At 55.7% G+C, this 15,865-nt stretch overlaps 1 protein-coding gene across 1 annotated transcript in view; it reads left to right on the top strand.

Annotated features, from left to right (window-relative positions):
• SCUBE1 (signal peptide, CUB domain, EGF-like 1) overlaps positions 1-15,865 on the top strand; it is a 151,387-nt gene that overhangs the window by 101,990 nt on the left and 33,532 nt on the right. Inside the window, exons 6-7 of the mRNA XM_006866906.1 lie at positions 2,084-2,209; positions 5,071-5,187. Of these exons, the coding sequence (XP_006866968.1) occupies positions 2,084-2,209; positions 5,071-5,187 (243 nt within the window). The remainder of the gene's footprint in view (positions 1-2,083; positions 2,210-5,070; positions 5,188-15,865) is intronic.

The following is a 15,865-nucleotide window of genomic DNA, read 5'->3' on the forward strand; positions in this document are numbered from 1 at the left end:
ATGTGAAAGTTGGACAGTGAATAAGGTAGACCATAGAAGAATTGATGCATTTGAGTTATGGTGTTGGAGGAGAATATTGAAAGTGCCATGGGTTGCCAAAAGAACCAACCGATCTGTGTTGGAAGAAGTGCAACCAGAGTGCTCCTTGGAGGCCAGGATGGCCAGACTTCATCTCTTATACTCTGGCCATATTGTCAGGAGGGACCAGTCACTGGAGAAGGATACCATGTTTGATAAAGTGAAGGGTCTGAGAAAAAGAGAAAGACCCCTAATGAGATGGATTGGCCCAGTGGGGGCAACAATTGACTTGGGCATAGCACCAATGGTGAGGCTGGCTCAGGACCAGGCAGTGTTTTGTTCTTTTGTGTGTAGGGTACTGACTTACGAGTCGGTACTGACTCGTTGGCACCTAACGACAACAGCAGCGGTGCTCTATGAGACGGGTGATCATTCTGGTTTTATAGATGAGGCTTCAGAAAAGTGAAGTGGTTTCCCCCAAGACGCACAGCTAGTAAGGAGGCCAAGTTCCTTCCCTCACTTTATAAGGCCATTTCTGAGAACGTGACATGCTAGAGCTGACTTGTAGCAGCTGACCGGTACATTTCTTCCCAACTCTGCCTTCAGTGAAGTCTCCACAGTTGGGAGATGCGGCTCTTTCCTTTCATCTGCCTTTTAGCCTCTTAATGGACTGTGACCTACAACCTCTCGCTTGACCCCTGGCCTCATAAATTTGAGAAACTCCTCACAAATCACCAGGAAGATAAACACCAACTAGGGGCAACTAAAGGGGGGCTGAGCCACTCTAGGCTGCCAGCAAGGGGTCTCCAGTCTGCTGGGGCAACGGGGCTGAACGGTGGACTCTGGGGGCCCTTGTACCCCTGATCACACCAGCCCCCTCGGGTGCATCTCAGCCAAGTTCACAGTGAGGACAGGGACTTGTCAGCAGAGGCCCTGGGTCAAGTCCTGAGTCCACCGTGCGTGTCATCACCACGGTTCTTGTCTGAGGGAGTTGAGGAAACGCCTGCACCAAAGTGGTTTCTGCCCGGGGTCTGGCACCACCGTGGGACCCTGGGAGACTGGGCGGATGTGGAAGGACAGCCTTGCTCTGAAGAACTGGGCTTCCAAGTGTCCAAGAACTAGCTAGCAAGAAGAAAGCGCAGTGAGAAAGTGCCTCAGCAGGGAAGATGGCCTGAATGCTGGTCAAGTGTCCCCTCAACCCCAGGGAGACCCCTCCCTGACCCTGTAATTGGTGTGTGAGTGTAGTCCACAGAGCTGGGATGGGCAGGGGCTGAGGTCTGGGAACAAGGGTCTGTGGGGCCTAAGGGTATAGCACGGGCAGGTGGGCAGCGCTGCCCAGCAGGGCGGTGAGTCAGCCTGTCTCTGAGCTACGGCTACCTGAGCAGTCCGCTGGCCAGGTCACTGTCCCCAGCCTGTTTGAGCACAAGGAGGGCAGACATGGTGCTGGGAGCCACCTAGGGCAGGAAGCGGGCACTTGGCTGGTCCCTGACCAGTCCCTCCTTCTCCGAGGGTAGGGGTGTCTCCCCAGGACACTGAGAAGTGGTCATTTAAAGGTTCGGCACCAACCCACCTGCTCTCATGTGGGCAGCTGTACCTCTGTCCTGACCCGAGTCCACAGACCAGGGGTGGCTCTCGGGGGGTGGGGGGGCCAGACCACACCCCGTACACTGTCGGAAGAGGCAACACCAACATGATTATAGGGTTCACAGCAGCAGCAGCCAGTAACAGGCCAGTGTGGCATCACCAGTCACTCAGTTGGGTAATTGTCACCCCCATCCACTTCCCCAGTCATCCGGTGATGAAGAGGAAGGCTCCGCCTTGACCGTATGGGGTGGGGCAGAGCCACTCCACCCACCCACAGGGGCCCTGTCCACAGGGAGGAGTGACCCCACCCCAGTGACACCATGCCCCAGAAACTGCCCCTGGCCCATATCCTTGGTCACTCCCTCCCCCTGTGCTCCTGCAGGTACTTGGGGTGGGGAGCAGCCTGAGAGCCCGCCAAGCTGCTCCCCTGCTCTCATCCTAGCCAGATCCCAATTCCTCTCTTGTCTGTCTCTCTTCCCAGAAGGCATGAACTGCATGAATAAAGACCACGGCTGTGCCCACATCTGCCGGGAGACGCCCAAAGGTGGGGTGGCCTGTGACTGCAGGCCCGGCTTTGACCTAGCTCCAAACCAGAAGGACTGCACACGTAGGTAGATGGAGGCAAATGGGCCCGCTGTCCCCATGCGTCTCCTGCCATTGCTTTGACACTGTCCCGGGTTGGAGAGGAGGGCAGGGCCCGGGGAGGCAGGGGGGACAGGGCTCTGAACCCCTGCAGCAGGGTCTGCTATGACCTCCCGGCATATGCCTGTTGCTACCCCGAACTACAACAAGGGTCACAACGCACTGGTGCTGAGCCCAAGCTCTCCACTGTGTTCTTGTGGAGCTGGGTGGGGAAGTGGGGGGACTGGAGGGGCTGAGGTGGAGTTGTTGTCACCAAGGGCAGGGCGGAACAGGGGCTGTCTCTGCCAGACTAGCTCTTCTCTCCTCAGCATCACAAGATCTGGCCACCTTGCAGCTTCGGGAACAGAAAGTGAGCAAGGCCCCTTCCCAGCCCTCCTGAGTTGGCTGCTCCCACCTTCCTCCAGAGAAAGCAAGAATAGACTATGTGGAGCTGGCAGACTGTGACCGCCCGGGCAAAAAGGCCCAGTCACGTGATTGGATGCACGTCAGCTGTTCTTTGCTGGGGAAGGCAGCGGGCGTCCAGCCTGGGATGTTTGGAAGCAGCTATTCCGGATGCTCTCGTTGCATCTGGGACAGGGGCTCCGAAGAGATGGTTTGTTCAGAGAGCTGAGAAGAGGCGGGGCCTGAGCCACAGGAGCTCCACCCACTCTCCAGAATAGTCCATATGTCAGAGAAGAGCTAGACCCTCATAAGAAGCAGCAGTCCTCTCTTCCCACTGGGTGGCTGGACACCTCTCAGGGGTCTGGAGCCTCAGACAACTTCAGGAGTCAAGAAACTGGTGCCCGCCTGCTGGACCCATCATGAAGGAATTGAACTTCACAAAGGTGGCTGCCGAGGCCCACTGGTGACTAGTGCCGTGGAGTGACCTCATGTTAGCTCTGCTCTGAGACTTTATGTAGAGCCCTGGAGGCCCCTTGGAAGACCAACAACTTCCCAAACCTCGAGTTGGGCTGGCACTGGATGCCCACCTTGGCCATCTCGCCTCTGTCCAGAGCCCAGGACCTCTGAACACAGGTGCCCCTTTGTCTTCCTCAAACTCAGGGCTCAGGGTCTCTGGGAGCAAGCTGCAGTGAGCAACACCTTCAACGTCCAGCTGAGGCCAGTGGAGTGAGGGCCTGTCCAGAGAGGACTGCACCATCTGCAGGAATACCAGGCTTCCAAAGATGTGTCTGCAGTTCTCTCATGAATTTCCCCCTGGCTCCACCCCTGCCCAAGCCAGAGCTGTGTTAGGAGAAGTACAGCCAGAGTGCTTCTTGGTGGCCAGGATGGCCAGACTTTGTCTCTCCTACTTTGAACATATTGCCAGGAAGGACCAGTCACTGGAGAGGGATATCATGTTTAGGGGGTGGAGGGTCAGAGAAAAAGAGGAAGAGACACCGCACCCCCGCAAGGAGATGGATTGGCACAGTGGCAGCAGCATCAGTGGGCTCAAATGAAGCATGAGCTGTGAGGCTGGCCCAGGACTGGGCAGTGGGGTTTCTGTTGGGCATAGAGTCACTATGAGTCGGTACTGACTCAATGGCCCCTAACAACAACAACCCCTGTCCGCTCTAAAACGGAGCCCCCTCAGTCCCAGCAAGACAGCAACTAGCCTGGTCTCTCCCCTGCCCGAGACCCAGGCTCCTGGGCAGAGGTCAGCCACAGACCCCTGGTGAAAGGAGATGTTTCAAAGAAGAGAGAAGGTGATTCCCCCACGATGAGTGCCCGGGAATGCAGAGTCAGAACCAGCGAGCTTGGTGCGTGGAGCCCCATTTGTGTCTCCCGAAGCAGCAAGACTGGTCCCTGAAGTGACCCACTGACAACACTCTGTCCTCCAGAGGGCCCTCAGTCCCCAGTGGAGCCTCAGGTTGCTGAGGGTACAGTCTGGGGCATGGGGCAAGAGCCCTTCCTCATCAAACCATGCTCACTTGGCATGGCAATAGCATGACCAGGCTGACTGGTCCCCAGTATCCCTCGGAACAAACACCCTTCCAAAGGCCCCTGCTGTGGTTCTTTTGGGAAATGCAGCTGTGGATGTCAGCTCTGACTGAGATGTTTGAAACCCTTCACAAAGAGTTACCCTGGAACAACCTCCCTGTAGATGCTGAGGAACCCCCAGGCTTGGCCCCTCTGACCCGGACCCATGTGCAGTCTTTATTCAGTCTTCCCCAAGTGCAGTGTGCACACAGAATCCTGGACATCCGTCCTTGAGGCCTTGCTACGCCCTTGCCTCGGTAGCCCATGTGGCTCTCCCTCTTAGTCCAAGAAGCTAGGGCTCTGAAAACACCTTCCAGAAGGATCCAGACCTCCTAGTTCTTGGGTGATAGCCTTACCCTGGAATGGGAACCCATTCCCGCTTTCAGCTGGGACCCCTTTCCAGCTGGTGCAGGTCACAGGTGATGGTTTTGAGACTGGGGTTGAAGGTGACCAGGTCGCTCAGGTTCATTTGGGCATTTCCAAAACCCACCCCTCCCTCACATAGTGTATCCCTTTGCTTTTACAATGTCTGTGTGGACATTGCAGAGCTGGGGAGGTACAGGGCCTGGAGGGGGGCGCTTGGACCCTGAAGCAGAGACTGAAGAAGACGAGCTCTCATTGAGACAGGCTAATGTGACAAGCACTCCTTCACCTAACCCCCCCTGAGTGTCTCAGCTCTTGGTTCTAAACCCAGGCGGCCTATACGTTCTGTCCAGTTCTGGGTCCCCTCTAGGGGAGCTATGTGGCCACTGTTCAGTCCTTACTAACTGCCCCCCTCAGTCCCCAAAAAGGAATCCCCAACATCAACCAGCTAATGGTTTTGTTGTCGTCCTCTTTACACACACGGCTGTCCACGTTGGGCCTGACTAGTAACCTGTAACTATGGGAACGGAGGCTGCCAGCACACCTGCGAGGACACAGACACAGGCCCCACGTGTGGCTGTCACCAGAAGTACGCCCTCCACGCAGACGGCCGCACATGCATCGGTGAGTCAGCCCCTCGGCTTCGTGCCACCCTGCCCCTGACAGGTCTGCTAGCGCCCGGCGTGTCCCAGGCTCCAAACCACAAGAAAAGTAACACTCGCCCTACCCCGTAATGATGGGGGTTCTCTGTGGACATTCAGTCACACAAGGCCAGGCCTCTCTGCTTCAGGCTCCCAGCAGCTGCTGGCCTGCCTCAGCTTCCCTGACACAGACCTCACAGGGTGATCCGTGGGAGGAGGCAGGTGTCTTCCCAGGTAACCAGAGAGCACTGTGGCATGATTGTTGTTATGTGTCGTAGAGTCGGTTCCGACTCATAGCGACCCTGTACAGGGTTTCCAAAGCTGTAAATCTTTATGGGAGCAGAAAGCCTCATCTTTCTCCCACGGAACAGCTGGTAGTTTCGAACTGCTGACCTTGAGGTTAGCAGCCAGATTCGTAACCACTACGCTACCAGAGCTCCTAGGCATGGTGGTAGTCTGGAAAGTTCCCTCAGTTGTCTGGAAAACCAAGAGGTTTCCTCAGAAATTGTTGTAAGCCTTCGTTGTCTAAAACCCAAGGGAGATGGGTGTGGGTCGGTGTGGAGTTTGGGTGTCTTTAACTGCTTTTGACCCCCAGCTAACAGGAGTCCTGGGCCAAAAGGTTCTCTCAAAGCCACGGGTCATGCTGCCCCACCCCGCCACCTCCCCCATTACCTAGAGCCTTAAATTTGGTCTCATCGCCTCCTTTGTCCTGGTCCATATTTGCAAGGTGAAGCTTGAATATTTATGAGTATCTCATACATAATCACTAGTAGGGTTTTTCCCCCACTCAAAAATGCCAGTCTTTTTTTTTCAGTATCTGGTATTAAGAAAAAGAAGAATTTCAAAATCAAACACCCTCTTTTCTCTCTTCGGTGTTGGCAAACTTTAGAAACCCAAAGCAATCAGCTGTCATGTTCAGTGTTTTTTAAAAGCCCACTTCCTGTAGAAACTAGCCCCCTTTCTGGAGGCACGCTCACGTGACAGGAGAGAGGTTGGTGAGCAAACCCGCAACACCCAGGGTTGACCACTTCACTGTGTCCCTCTGCTCAGGAGCAGGAGTGGACCCGGGGCTGGGGGTGGGCTGACATCCCAGGGTGCTGCTACCTGCGGTGGTCTCCCCTCCTCTGTGTGGTCTCTTCTCTCAGACAGCCGTTTTTATTTTTATTTCATTTTATCTCATTCCTCCCGCTTCTCTGGTGATGGTCCCTGATTGCCTGTCTTGTCTGACACCTGACGTTCAGTAGCAATTTCCGGAGCCAAAAGCAAAACAAAGAATCATCAAAATTAAAAGCAAAACCCGGTCTCAGACCAGTGTCTCTATTGCAGCCTGATCCATCTAGAACCTTCTCCTCCTGCCTCTCTCCCTCTGCTGTCCTGCCTGGAGGTTCCCCCGGGCCTCGCCCAGGCCTCCCCCCTGTCTGTGTCCCCCTCCGGTCCCGTCATTCTTGGGGTGCAGCCAGCTGCCTGGTCAGACACCCGCCAGCCCTCTGTCTAACACATCCTGTCTTTGTCCACCTGACTCATCCTTTTTGATTTCCAGTTTTGAAATTTTTTTTTTTTTTTAATGTCTGCTGCATGGTCCCTGCTTAGATCAACTTTCTGAGTAATGTTCCCAAGCACTCCCCTCCCCCCGACTTAGAAGCTATTTTCTGTGCCCACCTGCTGCTTCTGCCACCCCTGAATTTGCCCACAATCACTCTGTTGCCCCTGGGGAACAAATGTCCCCATGCGTGTCCCACCACGCAAAGGAACCCCAGCCAGCTAACCTCACCCACACCTCCATAGGGTGCACTGGGGGCTCGCTAGCCAGCCCCGGCCTTTTCTTTCCCTCCTGCTCGCTCCTAAACCCACTGACCCCCTTCATGCAACACCCCACCCACCCCACCCCATTGACCACCTGAATGTGTAGCTCTAGCCCTCTGTAGACAAGCAGGCAACCAGCGCTGCCCAAATCCGCCCCAGCCTCTCCGTGTCTGCTGGGCTATCCCCTTGTCCTGTGTGTGTGTGCGTGCTCCTCCGTGCGTTTTGTTCTTAATTTTGCATGAGTGTTTGACAGTGTCCTCATGCCAGGGGCGTCTGCTGCCCCAGGCGCATCCATCACCGGACCTCGCTGCCTGTCTCCTTGTCCTGTGCTTGCCTCTCCAGCCTGAAGCCTGGGTGTCGGTGCTACTGTCTCCGTGAGTGGTCCGCTTCTCTGGCCCTGCGAGGCACGAGCCCTGTCCACTCTGACCTCAGGCTCCTCCTCTGTGTGCAGCTCAGCTTGTGTCCCATCTGTGTCCTCCCTCTGTCTCGCCAACCCTGAGCACCCCCTCCTTGGAGTCTCCTGGGAGTAGTCCCTTGGCGAGGCCGCCACGCCAGTCGGCCGGCATGCTGTGTTGGCTTTGCCTGCGCCCCGCCGAGAGGCTGACTGTCTCGGGCCGTGAGAAGTGGGCTCTCATTAACCACCTGCTCCGTGTTTGTCCCTTACTTGTGTTTTAGAGAAGGATGAGGCTGCAATTGAGCGCTCTCAGTTCAATGCCACGTCAGTAGCTGATGTGGACAAGCGGGTGAAACGACAACTACTCATGGGTAACGCTTTTCTTCCACTTCCTTTGTCATGCGTGCGCTATTGTGTGCAAGAGCGGGTGGGGTGAGCGAGCGAGCACTGGCGCGTGGGGCGTCTGAGGGCGTGTCGGGGTGCGTCTGTGTGATGTACGGGGTGCCCACGGAGGTGTGGTCACGCGTGGTGTGAGAGTATGTGGGGGGGTCCCCCGCTGTAAAGTTTTTATCCAACCCCCACCAAGCACATTTGTTTCTTTGTGCGCGCACGTGTTCCTGTGTAGCAAAGAACCCAGAGCCCCTGATGGTCAGCTCCGGGTCTACCGTAAGTGCCCACGTTGGCAGTTAGGATCCCCCAGGGCCGGCAAAGATACTGAGGCTTAGAAGCAAAGCCAGGCATCAGTGTTGGGCATCGGTGGTAGGCACCTCTAGGCAGAAGAAGTCATCCAATAGGTCTGATTCTCCTCGCTTCGTGCCAGGGCTGCTGTGAGATGTCCATCTAGCCTACTCCCCAAAAAGTGGACAAGACTGAGAGCAGACAGGACAGATGAAGGTCATTTAGCAAGTCCAGGGGAAGAAAGCATTCCAGCTGCTCTCCCACGTGCCACCCTCGCTATCAGAATCCTGCTGGCTGTGGAGTCTGGGAGGGGTCTGCTGCTCTCCGAGTACTGGACCCCCCTTCCAGAGAGTCTGGTACCACTGCGGGCAGTGAGGAGAAAGCGGGGAAGGGATGAGTGGACCCAGAGCTCAGAAAAGCCATACTGACCCTCCCTCACCTGTGCCTCTGTCTCTACGTCCCTGCTGACCTCAACTGCTAGACAAGTGGACCCTCAGGTGCCCCATATCTTCCATAGAAGGGGGCTGAGCTGAGTTGGTGTTAAGCAGATGGAAAGTTAGAATCAGTGGACAGTGGCCCAGAGCCTGCAGTGGGTCAGGGGCAGTGGAGGAGGCCTAAGAGAATACACATGAGCCCACCTGGTCTGGGAAGCAGAATGGGGGGGGGGGGGCCAGATCAGGAACACTGGGCATCTGAGAGGGGACCAAGGAGCTGAATGACAAATGGTCTCCCGTACATCTAACGTCTCTGGTGTTCAGACCCCCACCCACCAGAAGCACAGGTTCCCACAACATTTGCCACAGGAGGGTAGGGACCAGCAGCCAAGACCTCAAGCCCCCCATTAGGTAGCCAGGCTCCAAGGCTCCTGTGAAGGGTGAATCCAGGGCCCACATAGAGCACAGGTGAGCATGCCGCCTCAGAGCAGCATCTCATTGGAATGCAGGCTGGTACCCATCCCCCACCCCTGAGGGGTAGCTGCTCCCAGGCTGTATAAACAGAGGCTAGGGGCCAAGAATGAGGGAGGTGACCAGCCCCTTGGGGTGCTGGCCCAAGGAGGCAATTCTTTTCTGTGTCCATGGACTCCATGTCTGGAGTGGGTAGGAAAGGAGCAAGTGAGGGGGTCCCCATTTCCCCTCCAGAGTGAGTGGGTACAGGGGCTTGTGCCAGCCCCACACATCTCCATGGCACACCCTCTTCCTCAGTCTCTGTGGTGGCTACACATCGGGGCAGATGTGTCCTGCGTGTCCAGAACAAAACCGCCTTCTCATTCTCTGACCGCAGCCGGGCTTCCCGGGCCACCCCCACCCCCCCACCCCCTCATTGTAGATGGGCTCAAAGAAGTGAGGGTTTCAGGCTGCAAGTTCCAATTTACCTTCTCCCGATGGAGATATCGAACCTAGCATGACTCAGAATTGTCATACATATGTTGTGCCCAGACTGCCCCCGAAAAAAAACCCAAAAAACTGTAATGACAACCTCATGTGTGTCAGAGTAAAAGTGGGCACCATTAGGGTCTTAATGGGTGAGTTTTCAGAAATAAGTTACCAGGCTTTTCTTCTATGGTGCCCCTGGGTGGATTCAAACTGCCAACCGTATAGTTAGTAGCCATTTGCAAACCGTTTGTGCCACTTTGGGACTTGCCCAGACTTCAGAGGGCACAGGTCCCTTGCGATCTGCTGGTCATCTCATCAACAGTCAACAGAAGCAAAGAGCAGAGGCCACAGCGCATATGGGGTTAAAACGTGCTCTTCAGTTGGTACCTGCCTAGGATCACAAGGTTTCGGGGGGTGACAAGTACACCACAGGTGACTACCCTCCTGCATCGGTGCTTGTTTGCACGAGGCGGATGCTTTCCCAAGTGTGGGCGTCAATGCGACAGAGAATAGGCCATCTCTATTACAGAGTGGGGGCCGGCAGAGACACATGGGGACAAAGGGCTCCAGTGGGGAAGGGCCATGTGAGGCAGAGAGCTCTGCATGGCGGCCAGCCTGGGCCCCATCCTCGGTGCAGCTGCTTGGGACGCAGTCCTGTTCACCCAGGAGTCATCGAATGGGTTCTGACTCAGGTCGATCCCGCGTACGTCAGAGAGGACCCGTGCTCTGCAGAGTTTCCAGTGGCTGATTGCTAAGAGGTAGAACCCCCAACCTTTCTGTTAGCAGATGAGAATGTACCACCTAGGGACTCCCAAGTTATATTTGTTGTTGTTAAGTACAGTCAAGTCGATTAGATTCATAGTGACCCTGTGTAGGGTTTCCCAGGAGTGGCTGGTGAGTTTGAACCGCCGACCTTGTGGTTCAAACCTACCTTGCGGTCCAGCGCTGTATCCCACAGCGCCACACCAGGACTTCTAAAAGTTACATTTAAAGAGGCTTAAAAGTGTGTAGCCAGTCCTAGATGGCCACCAAAACAGTTGAAATGCATAGACTTGAAGGTTTAAAGTGGTGAAGTTTGATTCCCTGGTCAGCTGACTCTATGAAGCTTGCAAGTAACCAGCCAAGCATGGAGAACAAGTACTTCCCACAGGCCCTAGTTCCCGACGGCAAGCTGGATGATGCACTAGATCGGCTATGAGCATCCTTGTCAGCCTGAGGTTTCCGGTCAAGTTTCTACCCGAATGTATGTTGTAGGAGTGTTGTTGCTATAACACAGGAGTGGGGGACATCTGGTCCATGGGCCATATACTGTTGTTGTTGTTAAGTGCCATCGAGTCGGTTCCAACACATAGTGACCCTGTATAGGGATTCCAAGAAGCGCTGGTGAGCTTGAACCACTGACCTTGCGGTTCAAACTGACTTGCAGTCCAGCGCATTAGCCCACAGTGCCATACCAGGATTCCTGATAGCCGCCTTGTATAGGGTTTCCAAGGAGTGGCTGGTGGGTTTGAATTGTCGACCTTGTGGTTAGCAGCCCAGTGCTTATCCTATAGTACCACACCAGGACTAGTAGAACAGCTGGTCGTTTCGAACTGCTGACCTTGAGATTAGCGGGCCAACTCATGACCACTACACTATGAGAGCTACTCAGACCTGGGAAATCTTGGTCTGGCTCTGCCAAGGCAAACACATTTCTAGCCATCACATGGTTGTTGTTAAGTGCCGCTGAGTCCAACTCATCACGACCCTGTATAGAGTTTCCAAGGAGTGGCTGGTGAGTTTGAACCTCCAACCTTGTGGTTCAAATGAACCTTGCAGTCCAGTGCTTTATCCTAACAGTACCACACCATCACATTAGGGATGAGTTCATTAAATGTTTGACTAAATATCACAGGCTAAATTTTAAGTTGATCATTTTGTATGGTCCACAAATGATGTTAGAAATTTGGCAGAAATAAAGGTTCCCCACCTCTGCTGTAACAAGTCAGCACCGTCCTGGTGGCTTAAAATAACACGTAGGTATTATATTGCTGTTGGTCAGATGCCCACGTATCCCAGGGTTGGTTCCTACTGGAGGCTTCAGGCAAGAATCCATTCCCATGCCTTAGCTTCTAGAGGCCGCCCGCATCCCTTCCCTATGGTCCCTCCTTCCATCTTCAGAGTGAGCACGGTACCGTCTCCCTCCCTAACCCTCTGTTTCTGCTCCATCTTCATTGTCTAAGGAGACTCTTGGTTACCTTGCCCACCCCCCACCTTGGACAGTACAGGAAAATGCCCATCTCACCATCTTTCTTTCAGCCACATCTGCCAAGTGCCTTTAGCTGAGCAAGGTCACAGGTTCCTGAAACCAGGACATGGACACCTTTGGGGTCCATTTTGCTGCCGGCCAGGAGTCCTGGTGGCCTCCAAAAGGTCAGAGGTTCAAACCCACCAGCTGCCCCACCAGAAAGATGAGGTTCAAACCCACCTCAGGGTTCAAACAAAACGCAGCAGTTCAAGCCCACCAGAAAGACGAGGCAGTCTGCTTCCATAAAGGAATGTGGTCTTCAAACCCGTGTGATGCTGTTGCCAAAGATCTGAGGGAACAGGCTCTAGGGGGGAGGGGGCAGCCAGAGTCAGGTGTTTGTGGGTCCCTGGGGAATTATCGGGGACACAGTCCCACCCTGGCCTGCCCTGCCTTTGCCCCAAGGTTGTGAAGTAGAAGGGCAGCTCCTCAGGGACCTGGGACAGTGGCGCCCCCTGCAGTTCATCAGTCAGACTGGCCTGTAGGCGCGCCCAGCTGTGTGTGGAGCACCACCAAGTGACCTACACCTGGAGGCACATCAGGGGACTGTGGCTACTGCCTGGCCTGCATTCAGTGTAGCTGAGCATGAAAGTGAGTCTGTCACCTCACGGCCCTTTCTGTCCCCCAGGAGGGGACTTGGCATCGTGATCAGGCACAGTAAGCCACCCCCCACTCCAAGCCTGCTGAGCCTCACCCATCACCTTGTGTTGGATTCCCTGAGATCTCGCAGCCCTGCCCTAGTTCTGCTCTGCTGGGCACTGGTCCAGCCCTTCTCTGCCTCCTCAGCTAGGCAACCGTGACCATCTTTCTTGGGTCCAACCCCCCTTCACCCTTCTCTTGATTCCTTGGTCCCTCAAGATTTGGTCCAAGTGGGCCCCAAAACCCTTCCAGAGCTGACCTCAGTGCCCTCTGCCACCCAGTCACCCCTCACCGACGCCCATTGTGTGCCAGGAGCCCGTGATAGGTCTTGTAGCTGCCGTGTGGTAATGCTCACTGTTGCAGCCCACCTTCTCCTCAGGGACCACAGTGTCTACACCTGGCATCTCCCAGCTTCACACAATCAGTCCTCAAAGGTTTGCCCAAGGTCTGCCAGGTCCCGGGACTGCACTGGGCTCTCCCTTAGTGCAGGTGATGGTCTGGGGGACAAGTGACCAGCAGCCAGCTTATGCCTCCACTGGAGCTGGGCTCTGGGGCCTAAAGAGGAGCGGGCCCCACTCTCAGGGCAGGCCAAGCCAGCAGAGCCGAGCAGTCACACCAGCTCTGCTGAACCTGTTGGCTGTGTGACCTCGGGGCTCCCAGTAACTGATGGTTATAGCTCAGCCTTGACCCAGCAATCTCACTGTACCCACTCACGCCAGGCACTGCGCTGGATGGGAACTTGGCTCAGGTGCACATGCAGGACCACACACAGGTGATGGATGTCAGGATAAAACGCCATCCAGTAGGAAAGCACCTAGCCACAGTTCTGGTGCTCAGTACAGCTCTGCTTACCTGTTCCAAGTGGGGTCTGTTCTCATAGCAGCTGTATAAGAATCCCCCCAGAGGGGTTTCTACACTTCAAGCCAGTTGCTGAACTGTGACCTCTTCCAATTCCACCAACAAAATTTACCTCACAGAAAACGAGGAGGAGTGTTCTAGAGTGGTGAGCCCCCAGGTGTGGGCCCCCAGGTGTGATTGAGCAGCTGGGCTCCAGTGGACTGACCCAGAGGTCTGGGCTCCAGAGGACTGACCCAGTGTGTCCTTTCAGGATGTGGTAGAGGGCACTGTGGTACCAGATGCTCGGAACCTTCCCACTCCCTCACCCATGCCCCCTGTAGGCCCCCACTTGAGAGTGCCCCAAGACCTTCTTGCCTCGTGCTGCGCCCACCCCCCTCCCTGACAGTATGGGGTGCCCTCTAAAGCCCAGCTCCACTCGTGTGTGACGCCCTGGCACAGGGAGATGCTCGCTGCCCTCAAAGCACCTCTTTAAACCTTGACGGCAGTCGGCCCTCCTCCCACTGGTGGCCAGAAGACAGGAGACAGCCTTACTGAGTCCCAGACAGCTGCCACCAGGGCCAGGCCCCCAGGAGACAGGGCAAGGGGTCAGCAGGATGGGTATGTGTGGCTCCTGGCCCCACTGCCCTCTCAGCCTGGGGGAGCCAGGTCAGTGCAGCCCCTCAGCTTTTTCCCTGCCTACTCCCCCCTCCCAGCTGTCTCAATGGACATTCAGGTCCCCTCCTGGACCCCACGCAGACAGGAACCTGTCACCTCATCTCCTTTCCTTCCTCATGGGGCCTCCCAAGTTTTCCTTCCTTCAGCCAGTTCTTTAGTACCTGCCAGTCTGGAGTCCTAGTGTGGCACTGTAGGATAAGCACTGGACTGCTAACTGCAAGGTCGACAATTGAAACCCCCTAGCTACTCTTAGGAAACCCTGTATAGGATCAATATGAGTCAGAAGCAGATCGATGGCACTTAACGTCAACACGAAGTCCAGCCTGTCCCTGAAGGCACTAACTCCTGAGGAAGACGTCAGGGTGGGCCAGGGAGCCACCTGCCGCCCCTCTCTGTGGGGTGTTGGGCCGTAGGAGAGACTGGGCCACATGCCTTCGAGAAGGGCCAAGGCCTTGCCTCCCCTGAGAAGCCAGTCTATGTCCTATTCATCTCTGTAACTGCTGCCCCCCCAGCCCCAGCCCCAGCCCCAGCCAGCAGCATCAATTACTACAAACGGTTAGACAGACAGACAAGCACAGTGTCCCGGGATTCTCAGGGCCCACATGCCTGCTGCAAAGTAGGAAAATCACTGGGGGGTCCACAGCTGACTGGGAGCTGGACTCCGTATACACAGGTTCTGAGGAAGGGCCTGAGGGATTGCGCCAGGACAGAGCACCCTCCCATCCCCCATTTTGTGGCAAATGTCATTTAGGTCCATGTCAGGAAACTCAGACTGAGGAAGCACATGCTTGTCCACATAGCCAGCCTTGGAGCCCTGGCTTCCTGCCTCTGGCTTCGTGGGTTTCCTGCCGTGGTTGGTGGGCACTGCCCCCAGACCACACAAGCCCCTCATTCCACCCTCCCCACTTCATGGTTTCCCATGGTGGGCACTGCCCCCAGATCATACAGGCCCCTCATTTCGCCCTCCCCACTTCATGGTTTCCCATGGTGGGCACTGCCCCCAGACCACACAGGCCCCTCACTCCGCCCTCCCCACTTCATGGTTTCCAGTACTGCTCACCCCAGCTGCCCTGTCAGAGCCGTGGCCCAGCATATGGTAGGGGCTAGCATGAGCTTGTCTCCCGCACCCAAGCTCCACAGGACAGAACAAAGACAAGATCTCTCAGCTTCACTTGGACTTCTGCTGGAAAGGGGGTCCCGCCAGGGCCCCTCCACACTGGAGAGCACGGCCCCACCCCTGACCTTCCTCTCCCTTGACCATCAAAGCTCTGGAGTAGGTGTGTTCTCCCACTCGCTGAGCGCAGCTTGGCCTGCCAGGGTCCACGCATCCTTCGGGAGTATCACAGCTGTGGCTTCAAGAGCTGACCCTTCCCAACAGCTGTGACCCAGGCTATCCACAGATCCCCTTTCCACTAGGAGGGTCCACGACTGGTTTAGTGGTCTGCAGTCTCTGTCTTGAGGTTCTTAATAATTGCTTGACAAGGGACCGTATATCCTGAACCCAGCAAGTGATGTCGTCAGTCCTGGGTGGGCAGGTCACTGAACTCTGAGCCTCAGTTCCCTTGCCTGTAAAAGGCCTCTTCCTGCTGCTGTGAGACCCGGGGGAGGAGTGGAGGATGAGGGCTGGACCCAGGAGGGTGGTCCCCACTGTTTCCTCAGGTACAGAGTTGTTGTTGTGGTTGTTAAGTGCCGTAGAGTCGGTTCCGACCCATAGCGACCCTGTACAGGGTTTCCGAGGCTGTAAATCTTTACGGGAGCAGAACGTCTCATCTTTCTCCTGCGGAGCGCCTGGTAGTTTCGAACTGCTGGCCTTAAGGTTTGCAGCCCGATTCGTAACCACTATGCTAAAGATCCGGAAGCTGTCACAGGGACACAGGGAGCCTTGCAGGCTATCAGAAAGGAACATCTCAGGACCCCAGGGCAAAGTATCCATGAGCCGTGGTCTGCTGGGTTCGGTTCTCCTTCCCATCCCATAGCC

The sequence above is a fragment of the Chrysochloris asiatica genome, unplaced genomic scaffold, assembly GCF_000296735.1.
Source record: "Chrysochloris asiatica unplaced genomic scaffold, ChrAsi1.0 scaffold00097, whole genome shotgun sequence".
Taxonomy (NCBI): Eukaryota; Metazoa; Chordata; class Mammalia; order Afrosoricida; family Chrysochloridae; genus Chrysochloris; species Chrysochloris asiatica.